Here is a 14,937-nt window from a genome sequence, read left to right as displayed (position 1 = left end):
TCTGCAGAGAACTTTTACCAGCAGGAGGCTGAGGCAACAGAAAGAAACTATCCAACATCTCATTAATTCTCTCTGCCTGCAGTTTTCCCATAAGAAGTAAGTTTTTTTTTTTTTTTTTAAACGTGTTTTGAAAAATGAGACAATAATGGCTCCACGCTAAACTTGTGCTCATTACTTCAGGACCCATGACTAGAGATGGAAAGAAAGAGGCAGGCCTGTGTCATGCAGCCAGGATGGCCTCAAGTCAAAGAGAAGGGAGTCAGTGTTAGAACTGACAATGGGCCACAGAGTGATCCTGTGAGGAAGGAGAAGTGGAGGCCTGGCCAGATGATCACTCTCCAGGGTGATGAACGGGCTTCAATAAAAGACAAAGGAGCTCAGATTTCCCAGGGGACTGGAGGTGAAATCACACCAGAAAAGCTCAGTTCTGTATAATGAAAGGAGTAAAGGTCATCCGCATGGGTGGGTCAGACACAGTTTGGCAGCCTTCTTTTTTTCCTCCAAGATCATTTCCATAAGCTCACCCCAGAGAGTATTATGAAGCCAATTTGCCTACAATTTTGTGCTTATTTTAGCCTGACTCTAGGGCCTTGGAGGTCCAAGGAGCAGAAGGCAAAAACAGGGTGAGAGGGACAGCTGGAGAAAGAAAGAGTGAAAAAGAAAGGGAGGAAGAGCCAAATGGGAAAGAAGAGAAAGAGGAAGATGAGGGAAAGACTGTGAAATTGACAACAGATGGAACCATCTTTCATTTTTCAAACACTAGCTGCATCCTATCTAGGAGCATAGACTTGTTGACCATGGGGTGAGTGTTGGGGGAAGAGGCAGAAATGTGAAAGACTAAAATGAAGGGGAAAGAGAATCTCTATCTTGAAAATGATCCGTGAAATTGCTTAGTCTGAGAGGGTGGCCATAAACTGCAGAAAGGCAGAAAGGAAGCCTGGGCTGAGGGGTGGGGGGGGGGTGGGGGAGGGAAGAAGTGCATTTCTGTTTTATCTGGATTAAGCAGACCCATGCCCTGCCTCCATATCCATAATGGCAGAGAGCTCTTTCAGCAATTGATTCCCAAAGGTTTTACTGCTGATTCATTTAGATGAGAGATCAGTTGGCAAATTAGGCTTGCCTAGGGTGGCTCAGAGCAGGTTTCCTATTTCTCCTCTCCATTATGTTTTGTTTGTTGGTTTTTTTAAAAAAAAAATCTAAATCTGTAATTTCATGGTGTAGGGAAGTTCTGGTGCGGAAACATCTTCTAACAATGTGGCTCTTATGACCCAAATTTAGAATATTGTCCTGGGCAGTGAGAGATGAAATGATTTACCTAGGGCCACACATCTATCAGATCAGAGGGAGTTCTTCCCTTCTTGACCAATCCGCTGAGCCAGGCTGACTCTCCAGTTATGGGTTTATATTTGGTAAAACTGGGGCAGCTAGGGGTGGCACAGCGAATAGAACTCTGGGCCTGGAGTCAGGAAGGCATCTTTGCGAGTTCAGATCCAACCTTAGACATTTACTAGTTTTACCAAGAAAACTCCAAATGCATTCACAAAGAATAGTTCATGACTGAAAAATGACTGCACAAATGAGCTAGGAAGTTGGGTGGGGAAGAGATTTTTCTTCAGCCTTTAGGTTATTTCCAGATGAATAGGATAAAGATTCGAAAACTTTGGAAATTGGAGACATGGTCAGAAACAGGTAAGATTCTTCTCCATGACACAGGTAGGTTACTATGTGCCCAGTACTGTGGTAGGCAAAATGAAGCAGAAGTAAATCTGGGGTGTACAACCGTATAAATATACGATGGGAATCACTGGCCATGCAAATGTATAGAAAAAAAATTTTTTTAATGTATTTATTTATTTATTTGATTAATTTAGAATATTTTTCCATGGTTACACGAATCATGTTCTTTCCTCTCCTCCCACCCCCTCCCATAGCCAACAAGCAGTTCAACTGGGTTTTATGAATATCATTGATCAAGACCCATTTCCATATTATTAATATTTGCAATAGAGTGATCGTTTAAAGTCTATATCTCCAATCGTATCCCCATTGACCCATGTGATCAAGGAAATGTTTTTGTAGAAACTATTCTAAGGGTCACAATGGATTGCAAAATGATCTTGTCCAGCAATGGTGTAGTTAAAATGAAATGCTATAATTAAGAAATTAAACCTATTGAAACTATATGGGATACTGAAACAATTCACCCAATTTCATAGCATGGTATTTTTTTTTTAATGATGGGTAGCTGTTCTCCCTGATGGTAGAGTAAGAAGAGAAGGGTTTTTTAGTATTGTGGAGTGGAAAGAGAACTGGACTTGGATTCAGAGCACAAAAAGCCATTATCTTTGGGATCCAAGGGCCTTGATTCAAATCCTGCCTCTGTTTATCTGCTTCTTTTGAGTGACCTAGGGCAAATCAGTTAATTATCCTGGACCTCCCTTTTCTCATCCATAAAATGAGTTTGCTAAATTAAATGGTGTCTGAGGTTCCTTTCTGCTCTAAATTAGAATTCATGATAGGGTGTTTGGCCTGGGGTTAGAAGACCTGAGTTCAAATTTGAATTCATACACTCAGCAGCTATGTGGTTTGGGGCAAGTCACTTAAACTTCATTCACCTCTGTTTCTTCAACTGCAAAATGGGGATACTAATATCACTAACTATAGGGTTGTTATGAGGATCAAATGAGAAAATTTATAAAAAAAAATTTAAGCATTTAGAACCATTTCTGCACATAGTAGGCTTTACATAAATGTTTAGTCTCCTTGCTTTAATATTTACTAGTTGTTTGACCTCAAGGAAGTAACTTAATTTCTCTGATTCCTCATATGCAAAATGAGGATAATAAAAATTGCATTGCCTATTGTGCTGAACTGTTGAGAGGAAAGTGCTTTGTTAAAGTTCTTTATAAATGGGAATTGTTGCCATTTTGTAAGCTGAGCTGAGAGAAGGCATTTTCATACCACAAACCTGTTTGAAAATTGTTACATTTCCTATAGGTTACTATTGTGATGATTAAAAATTCCAAGAGACTGAGTTCTGGGTAAGAAAATCAATTTATTGTTTACACTAACAAATAACCAATAAATTAATTGGTCAAATATTTCTCTTGGTGACCAAAGACAAAGACATTTAGCATCTTGCCTCATAAAATACAGTTTTGGAAACTCATCATTCAACCCTCCCCTAGATAGCCCAAGACATCTCTAATTGGCAAATACTCAATGAGGAGGTGAATTTGATAATTTACGGTCCCTCCCTAATTCCTTGATGATGATGGAAAAATCATATGTCCAATCTTAGAATTCCAAAATCTAGATGGAGAAATCATGTTATGTTTGGTTAAGAGTGGCACTGTCCATTCACCCTAATTTCCACCAAAAGGCACTATGATGTTGTGCCTCCCCCCCCCCCCCACCTCCCTACCCCTTGGCTTAAGCTAGTTCTTGTTTACCTAACAAGATGGAACCCATGATTTCAATTTCAATCATTCCCAGCTTAGAACTTGCTTTGGGGGAGGGAGAATTCCTTGGATTTACAGGAACAAAGGAATAAGGAAAGAGGTTTGAAAGACAGCATGAGCCTCAATTACAAAATTATAAAAAAGCATTCCTTAGGAATAGAAATAATACAAACAATAGAAATAAATTTTCTCACTGTAGGGTTTGAAGGAATACTGTAGTTAGTACACACGATGATATCCTCAAATAAATACCATTGTGCTATGAACAGAGAAATTTTCTGAACATTAAAGCTTTCGTTTTTATTAAAAGTAAAATAAAAAGTTTGGCCCTTTTTAATTGACTTCCTTCTAGCAGTCTTCCTCCCCTCTCTTTTCTCCTTGCCCTCATCCTCATGCCCTGTCACTTATGTTGTACTCTAGATAGCTGTGTGTCTGCCTTGTCCATTCCTAATCCCAGATATTTACCATTTGAAAGTAATGGAATTCCCTCTAAATAAATAAATTCCTCTGTCTGGGATGGATCAGTACATAGTAGGATCTTGTTTTCTGTGAACTCAACACACAAATTCAGGTATATGTGATTGGCAATCAAAAAACTATGCAGAAAAGTCATAAATTAAAACATAATTCACCGTTTTCTCAAAGTAAAAAAAAATAATTCTCCATTTTCCCAAAATATTGTCTTATAGCAGTTCATCCATTCATACTTATTCTTCCTCTGAGAAGAAATGTTAATGTGAGTTTTTACATTGTTTTGTGCCAAACATTAGCTCCTGGATCAGTCTTTGTCCAGAGCTCTCACTTGTAACAAGTCTTTGCCTGGAGTAACCACATCGGAGCAATGCTTCTCTTTGTTTAGCAAATACTACTTAGTTATTAATAACGGTCCCTCAGTGCAAGAGGAGTGATGCTGGTGGCTCTGATAAGCCTAAGGAAAAATTGCCAAGGGCTTATATATGTTTGTATGAGAAATATTTGTTAAATAATGGGATTGATTCATTATTATGGGGTTCCCCTGACATCAAGGTCTTGGAACATTTTGGTCTCCTAAAATGAGGTCCTATTATACTTCCATACATTCATGAGAAGGATGGAAAGGTGATCTCCCAAAGTCCTTTTGGATCCTCCGGGATCCACCTTTGCTGTAGAAATCCATCAGCATCCGTTCTTGCCCTTTATTCCGTGTAGTATAGGGAAGCGTGACAGAGACTGTGTTCTTATATCATTTGTGGGATTTGAGAAATGAGATCTAGACTTCATCGCAGAACTCCACATAGAGCTATATCTTCTTTTTCAAGCAGGCTGTCCTCCCGACTTGATCATAGGTGCCTTGAAGATGGGGATTGGGCTTTTGTCTCCTTCCACCTACTCTGTGCAGAGGCTTTTCAAGGTCTGCTCGTAGTTCTGTCAATTATATACAGTCAAGTCTTAGGCTACCCATTCCCTTAAAACAAATAAACCCCTTACACAGAATGCCCCCTTACCTTCTTAGATTAGATACTAAGTATTGCTTCTAAGGCAGAAGAAGTTAAAGGCTAGGCAAATGGGGTTAAGTGACTTGCCCAGGGTCATACAGCTAGGAAGTACCTGAGGCCATATTTGAACCCAGGACCTCTCTATCCTCTGAGTCACCTAGATGTCCCTACCTACTCCTTTTCTCTGCATTCCTACAGCACGGGATAATTATCCACAGAAGCAAGGGGTTAAACTTGGGATTTGGAGCCGGAAAGGATCTTAGAAGTCGTCTAGTCCAGTTCTTTCACTTGCATATGAGGAAAATGAGATTTCAAGGCCACATATGTAGTAAATAGCACAGTCAGGATTCTAATTCTGTTTTTTGACTCTCAATTCACCCTGTCCACTATGCTACACTGGACAATGCTCACAGGATCTATTGTAGATACATGAAAATCAATCCTCTTTTTCCCTTTCCAAAAATGTCGTTTCAGGTAAAGCAGGAATTGCACCTGTTAGTAACACCTGGTCCAGCATGTTACCGAGGGTCACCATCCTCATCTTGCTGGGCTGGACTGCCTTGGTGGTCAGTGACCGGGTGTACGTGCACCCTTTTTACCTCCTTACCTATAACAAAAGCAGCTGTGATGAGCTGAAGAAAGTGGATGCAGTGACCTCTGAGGAACAGACCTTTGCCCCCGTCCCAATTCAGGCCAAGACATCTGCTCTGGATGAGATGTCCGTGAAGGAGCAGCTGGTATCTTACGCCCAGACACTAGATGAAGAGGACAAGAAGAGAGCCAGTGGCGCCGCAGTCCTGGTGAACTTTGTGGGTTTCCGCATGTATAAGATACTAAAGGAGATCGTGACCCCAGACAATGGGGCAATTCTCTTGTCCCCCGTGGGCCTATTTGGGACTCTGACTTCCTTCTACCTGGGTGCTGAGGATCCCACAGCCACTAAACTCCAAGAACTTCTGGGTGTCCCTGGAGAAGATCAGAGCTGCACTTCCCGACTAGATGCACACAAGGTCTTCTCTGCCTTGAAGGCTGTCCAGGCCCTTCTCTTAGCCCAGGAAGTGAAGGGGAGCCCCAGTCTGCTCCTGACTACAGTGGTGGGCCTCTTCACCTCCCCTAACCTGCGTCTGAAGCAGTCATTTGTGCAAGGCTTGGCTCCCTTTTCCAGCGCCACCTACGCCCGCTCTCTAGATTTGGCCACAAACTCAGACCTTGCCGCAGAGAAAATCGACAGGTTCATTACAGCTGTCACAGGGTGGAAAAGGAACATACAACTGAGTGGAATCAGCCCCGACACCACATTGCTCTTCACTACTTACATGCACTTCCAAGGTAAGGACAGCCCCATGGTGCCAACTGTCCAGAGGCAATGGGGTACAGCCACGTTTCCATTTGGGTTGTTATTGTTATTGTTCATTTTCAAAAAAGGGCCAATGATATCATTGATGTCGACTTGTATGTGAATTGAAGAGAGGCAGAGTTAGTTGCACAAAGTTGTCTTGTATGTGAACTTGTATGTAAATTTAAGAGAGGCAGAGTTAGTTGCACAAAATAGTCTCGTCGTTCTGTCCTTATTGCTCTAAATAAGCCAAGCAGAATTAAGTCTGGGGACAACTGGAGACCAAGCAAAGACCAGCTTCAAAGGTGGCAATAAAGACTCTTCCCCCACCCTCTGATCCACTGTCTTGCCTACTTAATTCCATGCTTGGCAGGGAGGAGTTTATGCCATGCTAGAAAATCCATGCCCCCAATTTCTTTTTTCATATCTGTGGATTGCTTTTTAAAAATTATTCATTCTTTTGTCTGTATGTCACCTTCATTTCCAAAGATATCCTCCCCATTGCCACCCCTACGCAGCCAGGCTTCTGAACAGAGATTAAAAGAGAAAAGAAATTCAAGAAATCTAAACATTACCCCTGTCTGACAATATAAGCAATAATCTATACCTAAAGACCCTTTATTTCTACAGGGAAGGATGGAATGGTAGTACATGTGCTCACCTCTTCTCCAGGGCTAAGCTTGGTTATTATCATTATATAGCATTCATTTTCTTTTTTTGTTCTATTCTCTTTCTTTTAAAAATATTTGTTACATTAAAATATCTAGTAAACTCTTCTCTTCTCCTCCTCCTTGAGAGAAGGCATATTTTGACAAAAAGATATATGCATATATAAAACTATGTCTTATATATTTCTACTTATCAATTTTTTCACAACCATAGAGAGAATAAAATACCTGGGAGCATATCTGCCAAAACAAACCCAGAAACTATATAAGTATAATTATAAAACACTTTTTATACAAATAAAATCAGATTTTTAGAAATACGAATTATTCATGAATGGGCACAGCTAATATAACTAAAGTGACAATCCTACCTAAACTAATCTAGTTATTCAATGTCATCTCTATTAAGTTACTAAAAATTATGTTTTAATCTTTCCAAATTAACATTGCTGAAGTCATTGTGTATATTGTTTCCCTGGTTTAGCTTACTTCCCTCTAGGTCAGTTCAGAGAAGTCTTCCCAGGCTTCTCTCAATGCATCATATTCATTATGCTCGTCATTTCTTATAAAGTTCATAATATTCCTTTAAATTCACAAACACAATTTGTTTAGCAGTTGTGAAATCAATAGGAATCTAATTTGTTTCCAGTTCTTTGCCAGTACAAAAAACTCATATTCCCAATCTTAATTAATATAGTTAATAAAACTGAATCATTTCATCATGAAGAAAGAGATAAATCTGCTGGTTCACATAATTCTCCAATAAAGAATAAGCGCTAAGAAAACCAATCAACAAAAATCCACACAGATTATTCAGAAGTAAATACTGTATAGATACAGACTAGTTAAATAGAAGATGGTTATTTTAATGACCATGACAATGCCCTGATCTTTTGGTAAAATAGCTCAAGGGATGAAACTTCAGTACTGCCCTTTGGTAAATCACCATAGGTATTAGTCATTTCGTGGCATTGGTAGGTAGACTCTTTAAGTAACCAGAGCAGGGAATACTCTCTATGTACTTGGAGTAGCTGTCTACCATGTTAGTGGCAAGAGGAGTCACGTGAAGCATCTATGAACACTTCCAGATCTATCTTATGGGTTCTGCCTGATGGGTCAAAAAACACATGCTGATGCCTGGATGAAGGGACTTAATGGGAAAGGCAAAGCCAATTTAAGGCAGGGCTAGGACAGGAGGTCATGCTCATTAAATCAGGACTCTTCTGGGATTTAGATGGCTTCTTTGAGAGAGAAAAAAGAAAAATTAAATCCAGTCGCATTGAAATATCCCTTCAAAAGAGTTGAATGTTTCCAACCTCCAGAAGCTTGAGCTTTGGGGCCCGAGGAGATTCATCCTGCCCTTTGATCAGTTATTCCAGCTAGTTCAGGGACACAGGTTAATGACCACAGTAGTTTCCATGACATCAGTTGACTTAACCTTGTAAGATTTACCTAACTTTGTTCTCTGGAACAGTGGGCTTATTTCTAGTAGAATAGAGAGTGAGGGGGTGGAGAGGGAAAGAATTCAGGGAGGGTGACAGCACTCCTGTTAGATGCCAGCATCTTTCTGGAAGCAAGCCCAAACAGAGTTGTGTTCTCAGGGAAAGGAATCTAGTCATCAAAAACCCCTGAATGGTCATTGTCACACCTTCCTTTCAGAGGCAGTTGCTGTAATTCATGCTTTTCTTCTATATAATAGTCTTTCTCCTGCCTCCCTATCTTTGCACATGCTGTATCCATAATCCCTAGAATGCCCTTTCTCTTTAACTCTTGTCTCTTAAAATTCTGAGTTTCCTTCAAAGCTCAGTTGGAGTCATCTCCTACCTTCACCTTTCCTGATTCCCGTAGCTACTGATGGCTTCCACTCCCGAATGTATCTTCTGCTTCATATTTGCATTGCATATATTTAAATGTGTATTTATGTTCCTACCTTGGGTATATCACAACCCTTTGAGACCTCAGTTTCCTTACCTATAAGATGAAGGGGTGGTAGAGGATCAGATGCCCTCCAAGGGTCTCTTTCAGCTCTAAATCTTATGATTCTATGAATCAGCTTCAATCCTCATCAGGCATCTAGGTTCCCTAATGGTTCACAGCTCCCTCTCAGAATTGATCTGTTTTTCCTTTCTCCTTTTTCCAAAGGATTTTCATTTTGAAAATTGTGGCTTCCATAATAGGTGAGCCCAGATTTGAAATCTTAGACAAGAACTAAAGGGACCTTCAAGGCCATTTAGTCCAAATTCATCATTTTACAATGCTGAAAACTGACATAGAGATATTAAATATCAGAGTCACAATTTGAACCTTGGTCCTCAAGGACTCCAGAGCTAGTCCTCTTTTCCTTTAAACCATTCTGCATCAAGATAATTGATCTAGAACTGTAAGATGGCAAAATGGATAGAGGGCTGGGTCTGGAATCAGGAAAATGAATGTTCTTGAGTTAAAATATGGCCCTAGATACTTATTAGTTGTGTGACCCTGGACAAGTAACTTGACCTCATTTGCTTCAGTTTCCTCATCTTTAAAATGAGCTGAAGAAAGAAATAGCAATCTACTTTGGTATCTTTGCCAAGAAAACTCCAAATAAGGTCATGAAGAGTCAGACTCAGCTGAGAAATGACTAAACAAGAGCTAAAAGAGACCTGAGACCATCTAGTTCAAACCCCTCAATTAAAAGATGAGGAAACTGAAAATTAAAGAAATTAAATGATTTGCCCAAGGTCACACAAATTAGTCAGGGGCAGTTAGCCTTCCAGTTCTTGTTTCTTTCAGTTTAGCAAGCTTTCCATCATGCAATGTTGTCTCTTTTTAAACCAGCTCTATTCATATTCCTCAGCTCCCTCATCCCCAAGTCTGAGTTAATATTGCTCAAGCCCATCTTCCTTTCTTAGAAACTGTCATGGAATTTCTTTTTCAGAATCTGTGGAGACCCAGCTTACTGATTAACTGCCAGAGGTAGACGAGATTAGAGATCAAAGAAGACTTCCCAGAGGAGATAGGTCTTGAGGTGGGCCTGGAAAGATGGGTAATATGGTCTTTGCTCCTGCCAGCAAATAACCTATGTAAAAACTCCTTCAACCATCTTGCCTACTTCTTTAAGGCTCAGTTAACCAGTCAATCAATAAACATTTATTAAGCATCTACTAGATGTGAGGCACTATTTAAAGGAAAATGAAAGACAGTTCTTACCTTCAAAGAAGTTTCACTCTTATGGAGGAAGATCCTGCAAAATAGAGCTGAAAAGGTGGGAGGAAAGGAAGGTAGCCATTGCTGGGGCATAATGGAGAAGTCCAAAGAAGAACTTCCCAGGTGGGAAATAAAGAGCTGGTTTGGGTGCTTCCTTCAGTGGAGGTTTGGAGAGAGGCTCTTCCTTAAATCCTCTAAGCAAAGAAGTCTGAATCAGACATAATCTAGAAGGTGATTAGCTGAAGTTTGAACAGTAGAAAAAGAAAAATAAGAGATTCTGGAATCCTTTTTTTCACCTTCCTATACAAGGTCATATTTCCTAAGCCTTTTTCCCTTTGACTATCCAACAAAGGACCATAGTGAGGCTCTTTGACTATCTATGAAGGAAGGGCTCCTGCCCTTCCAGAATCAGGGCTCGAGAAAATGATTATAGATAGATTTTGTCACAAGCTAGATCTCTTACTCTTTGATGGTGAAGAGCTTTTTCAAACTTTTAATTTGAGCTCTCTGTGTGGAAAACAGAATTATTAAAAAAAAAAAAAACCAATCTGGTCTCAAAAGGTAAGTGTACTTAAGAACAAGGATTAAGAAGGGTTAGAAGACTAGCAGTTCAAAGGTGGGAAAAGGGAGTTTGTGATATTAGAAGAGATGTTTTGGTGTTTTTAATAGTCTCCATCTGTTCCTGGTCATCACACTGTGTGGTGGGTTGTTTCCCTTTGTTAGAAGAAGTAAGCTTGCTGAGGACAGGATTGTCTTAATTTTATATTTCTACCCCTCTTCTCCTTCCTTCCTTGCTTCCATCCCTTCTTTCCTCACTCTCTCCCCATCTTCTCCTTTTTCCAATTCCCTTCTACCGTCAATTCTTCCTTTGCATAGATAGAATTGTCAATGGTTGGATTTTTTGCTATGCCCTTTCCAAGGGCCTATTATTGACCCTTTCTTCTCATTTACAATTTGAATTTTTAGGGGCAATAAAGGGAATTTCTAAACTGGCAGAGCCCCAGGTGTTCTGGATAAACAACACCACCAGGATATCCGTGCCAATGCTTTCAGGGACAGGCACCTTCCTGCACTGGAATGATGTGGAAAACAACTTTTCTGTGACTCAAGTGCCATTTAATAAGAATGCCTTCCTCCTACTGATAAAGCCTCAAGATGATGACCTAGAGAAAATCGAGAATTTTGTTTTGGGCCATAACTTTTCAAGTTGGATGAAAAATCTGTCCCCCCGGTATGACTTGGGGACTGGGGTTCTGGCAATATCTTGTATGACTTACTATGAGCCTCTGGCTCTCCATCCATCAAATGGAAGTGGGAAGCAGTACCAACAGCTCCAGGAAGGGGATGAATAAATGAACTGAATGTTTTCAGTGGGAAGAGGGCATTGTTGAATTGGACCAGTTTCCAAGTATTCCCTAGAGGTAGGCATAGCCACTTTCCCCCATGGATGGAGGTAGAGAGGAATGAGAAGAAATAGCAGCCCACCTCGTTATTCATGCAGGTTTGTTTTGCTGTCCAGTCCAGTCCAGGGTGAGCTAACATTTAAAATGCTTTCCCTTTTATTTTGAGGGGAGAAAGTGGGAAACAATCCTATTTTCTTTTTTCAAGTCCACAAACCCTGCTCTCTTCTACTGAAGATACAGCTCCAATGTCCACAGTGATAGCATGAGGAATGACCACATTCCAGGATACCAAGAGGGCCACCCCAAAGCTAAAGTCAGTTATTTCCTCCTATATATATATATACTTCCTTCCATATAACTCATGATACATACAAACAAATCAATTCATCCGTCCGGTCTAAAAATGTTTGCCTCATTCTGCAACTCTGGGTCATCCCTTCTACTTACATCATTAGTCCTCTGAAGACACACTTGGCCACTGTATATCAGAGTTCCTTATGTCTTCATTCCTTCCCCTCTCCCATGATTCTCAGCTCAGCTTTGGGATTCCATGGGACATGAGGATTGGGTGACTAGTTAAACATGAATAATTTCATTCTTAAGAACATGGGAGGGCCATTTAGATTTTACTAGAATATATTCTGTTCTTCAGAGCACAGGCACAATTAAAACTTCAACTATCCTGAAGTGAAGTTTTCTGTAGATCTGTGGAGCTCATTAACCTTCAGCTTCAGTGTCCTTGGGCTCTCTGGGTCCTTCTTTATGTCTTGAATGTTAGATTGAGCTTGCAAATAAGACTTTACAATACTTCTATCTTATTAATTTTCTTCTAGGTATATCCATTTGACCTTGCCAAAACTGACACAAGAGAGCTCCTATGACATGCAGAACCTGCTCACCTACACCAAACTGCCTGGATTGCTTGGAAAGGAGGCAAAGCTGAGCAAAATGAGTGATGCAAACCTCAAAGTTGGAAAGGTATGCATTCTTGAGTCCATTCAGACCACCCTCCTTGCCCGTACTGAACCTTGGTCATCAGCAAATGGGTTCATGGAGATGCAAGGCGAGAGTCGGGGTATGGAAACAGAGAGTAGGGGAAGGAAAGGGAAGGGTGGAATGGGATGGAGAACAGGATTGAGAGGGGGAAAGTGTGTCACAGAGGGAGGAAGGATGTGGAGATGGAAGTGCTCAACCCCAGCCTGGAGCATGGTAGGGAGTGGGTTAGTGAAGGTCAAACTATTCTTTCCATGAACTCCAGTTTCTACTTCCCACTATTTGTATGCATATACATACACATCCATACAGATTTAGAGAATCCCAGAATCTGAGAGGTAGAAGGGAACTCAGTATTTAGTTAAACCCATATATATACACACAAAAAGGAATTCTATTATAACATATCCACTTTCAGAAAGATTTATGCACACAGCTACCCAACAAATAATCCATGTAAACACATTCTATGGATAGGACTGTACTGGAAGGGTAAAGAAAAATGCCTCTTACCCACAAGGTACTTAATGCCTGAAACACAATGAATGGCAGAGCATTATTGAAGCCCCTACTATGTGCCACTCAACTAGGATGCTACCAATACAAACACAGAAGTGGTGCAATCCCTGCCCTCAGGGCGCTTCCATTCTAATAGGAGTGGGCAATAATGAGGCTGGTTGGTAGTTAATTAAATAAGTATCTACATGTGCCTTTGCTGCCCAATTCTTTTGTTAGATGGGATGGCCTCTATCTTGGGGAGCACAACAAGTAAGTTTTCTTTATGTCTTGAGTAAAATGAAATGTATGTGTTGCTGTCTTATAGGTGATGAATACAGTCCTTTTTGAATTGAAAGAGAGCCAGAGAGAACAAGATTCTTTCCAAAAGCACAGTGAAGCCTTTCCTCTGGAAGTGAAACTGAACAGTCCATTCTTGATGCTTCTCTATGAGGAAGAATCAAAAGTCTTCTTTTTCTTGAGTCGTGTGACAAATCCATTGAGTGGTATTTGAGACCCCAAGACCACACATGGTTCCCCATGAAAGAAAAGGGCAAGTTAAAGAACCTTACGCTTCTTTAAGATTTGAAACTATTATTCCCATGCCTTCTTTGGCACTTTATGAAGTTGGTGCCAATAACTCAGAATAGTAGCAGATGGCACAAATGCTAAATTGTCACCAATTTCCACTTTTCCTTCTAATTATTCAACTGTGAGCTAGTGGGAAGACCCTTCTCCTTAGTAAATAGGATAATTAGTACCATGAACTTGTGATGGCATAAATAAACTTTAACAAGATTCCTTTTTAAGATCCAGAGTTTATCATGGAGCTGTTGCTGGTTTTAGCAAGAGTTCGAGAAAACCATCTAAATGGTGTTTAGAAACTGAAAAAAAGATTCATTTTTAGTGGAGAAGAAAATTTCGGTCTTAGAATTAAAATATAATTGCTTGCTGCCTATATATAGACCCAGCTCATTTAGCATTTATGAGTTACTGAGATATGGTTTGAAAAAAGGTCTTTTTTTTCCATATGACACATTTTATTAAAAAAAAAAGATGGGTTAGGTATGCATATTAGAAAATCAGGGGAAACCCATGAATACCTCCAAACATGGGAACACAATGCAATGGTGATGTTATGTTACTAATAAAGAAGCTTTGCTTTATTAAAAAAAAAGTTTCACCTTTCACTTAGTAGAAGCCCTGATAAACAATAGGCTAGTAGGGTGTTTTGTTACATATGAATGCAAAAATAAAGGTGCTCTATAAACTATAGAACATATTTTGTATGGAATATCTGTGGAAGGCCTGTCCCTGGTACCCAACAAGTCTCTAGGAACGATTTTTGGCAATATCTGACCCAATCTCCTTCCATTTTTAAACAGTAATGGTAGCCACAAAGCTGGATTTGTGTCTATAGGAAATATTTCACCTCATATTGTGGCTGAAAAGTGAAAAAGGAATGAGACTTCAGGAGGCACGATGGAGCGGTTCTATTGATTTGACAGTCAGGTGTCAGGAGCATTAACATTTCAAGACTGTCATTTGTATTTTATATGGAAGATTTTACTATAAATATATAGCACTAGGCAGGGTGTGGAGGGGACAAACTATTCACAAATAAATATTTGCAAGTTGCTTTCTAGATGTCCCGTCTCTTTTTAAGCCCCAACCCCCTGGGATGGGGACAGGCGTGACTGTTCTCTAAGCCTGGACAGTGTAGGATCCAGCTCCAGGAGCTCTGGAGAATGGTTGTAACAAAGGAAGTGATGTTTATACTCCATTACTGGTACCAGGATTTTCTGGATCTCTTATCACCACCTCATGCCTCCTAACTCTGACTAAGACCTGCAAAGAGCTACATTAGAGATCTTGGGACTTTATGCCAGTCCATTTTAAGAAAGAAGGGGTGTGCATTCC

General features: G+C 40.1%; 1 protein-coding gene across 1 annotated transcript; it reads left to right on the top strand.

Annotated features, from left to right (window-relative positions):
* The first annotated feature begins 3,475 nt into the window (after positions 1-3,475).
* On the top strand, positions 3,476-14,194 carry AGT (angiotensinogen). Its single transcript, XM_044673673.1, is given in 5 exon segments — positions 3,476-4,032; positions 5,411-6,265; positions 11,093-11,357; positions 12,363-12,507; positions 13,346-14,194. Coding segments are annotated over 5 exon segments (1,506 nt in total). The 5' UTR covers positions 3,476-3,977; the 3' UTR covers positions 13,532-14,194.
* The last annotated feature ends 743 nt before the right edge of the window (positions 14,195-14,937 follow it).

This window comes from Gracilinanus agilis, chromosome 4, assembly GCF_016433145.1.
Source record: "Gracilinanus agilis isolate LMUSP501 chromosome 4, AgileGrace, whole genome shotgun sequence".
NCBI classification, from domain to species: Eukaryota; Metazoa; Chordata; class Mammalia; order Didelphimorphia; family Didelphidae; genus Gracilinanus; species Gracilinanus agilis.
The sequence above is the reverse complement of the archived record's forward strand: the minus strand, read 5'-3'. Positions and strand labels throughout refer to the sequence as shown.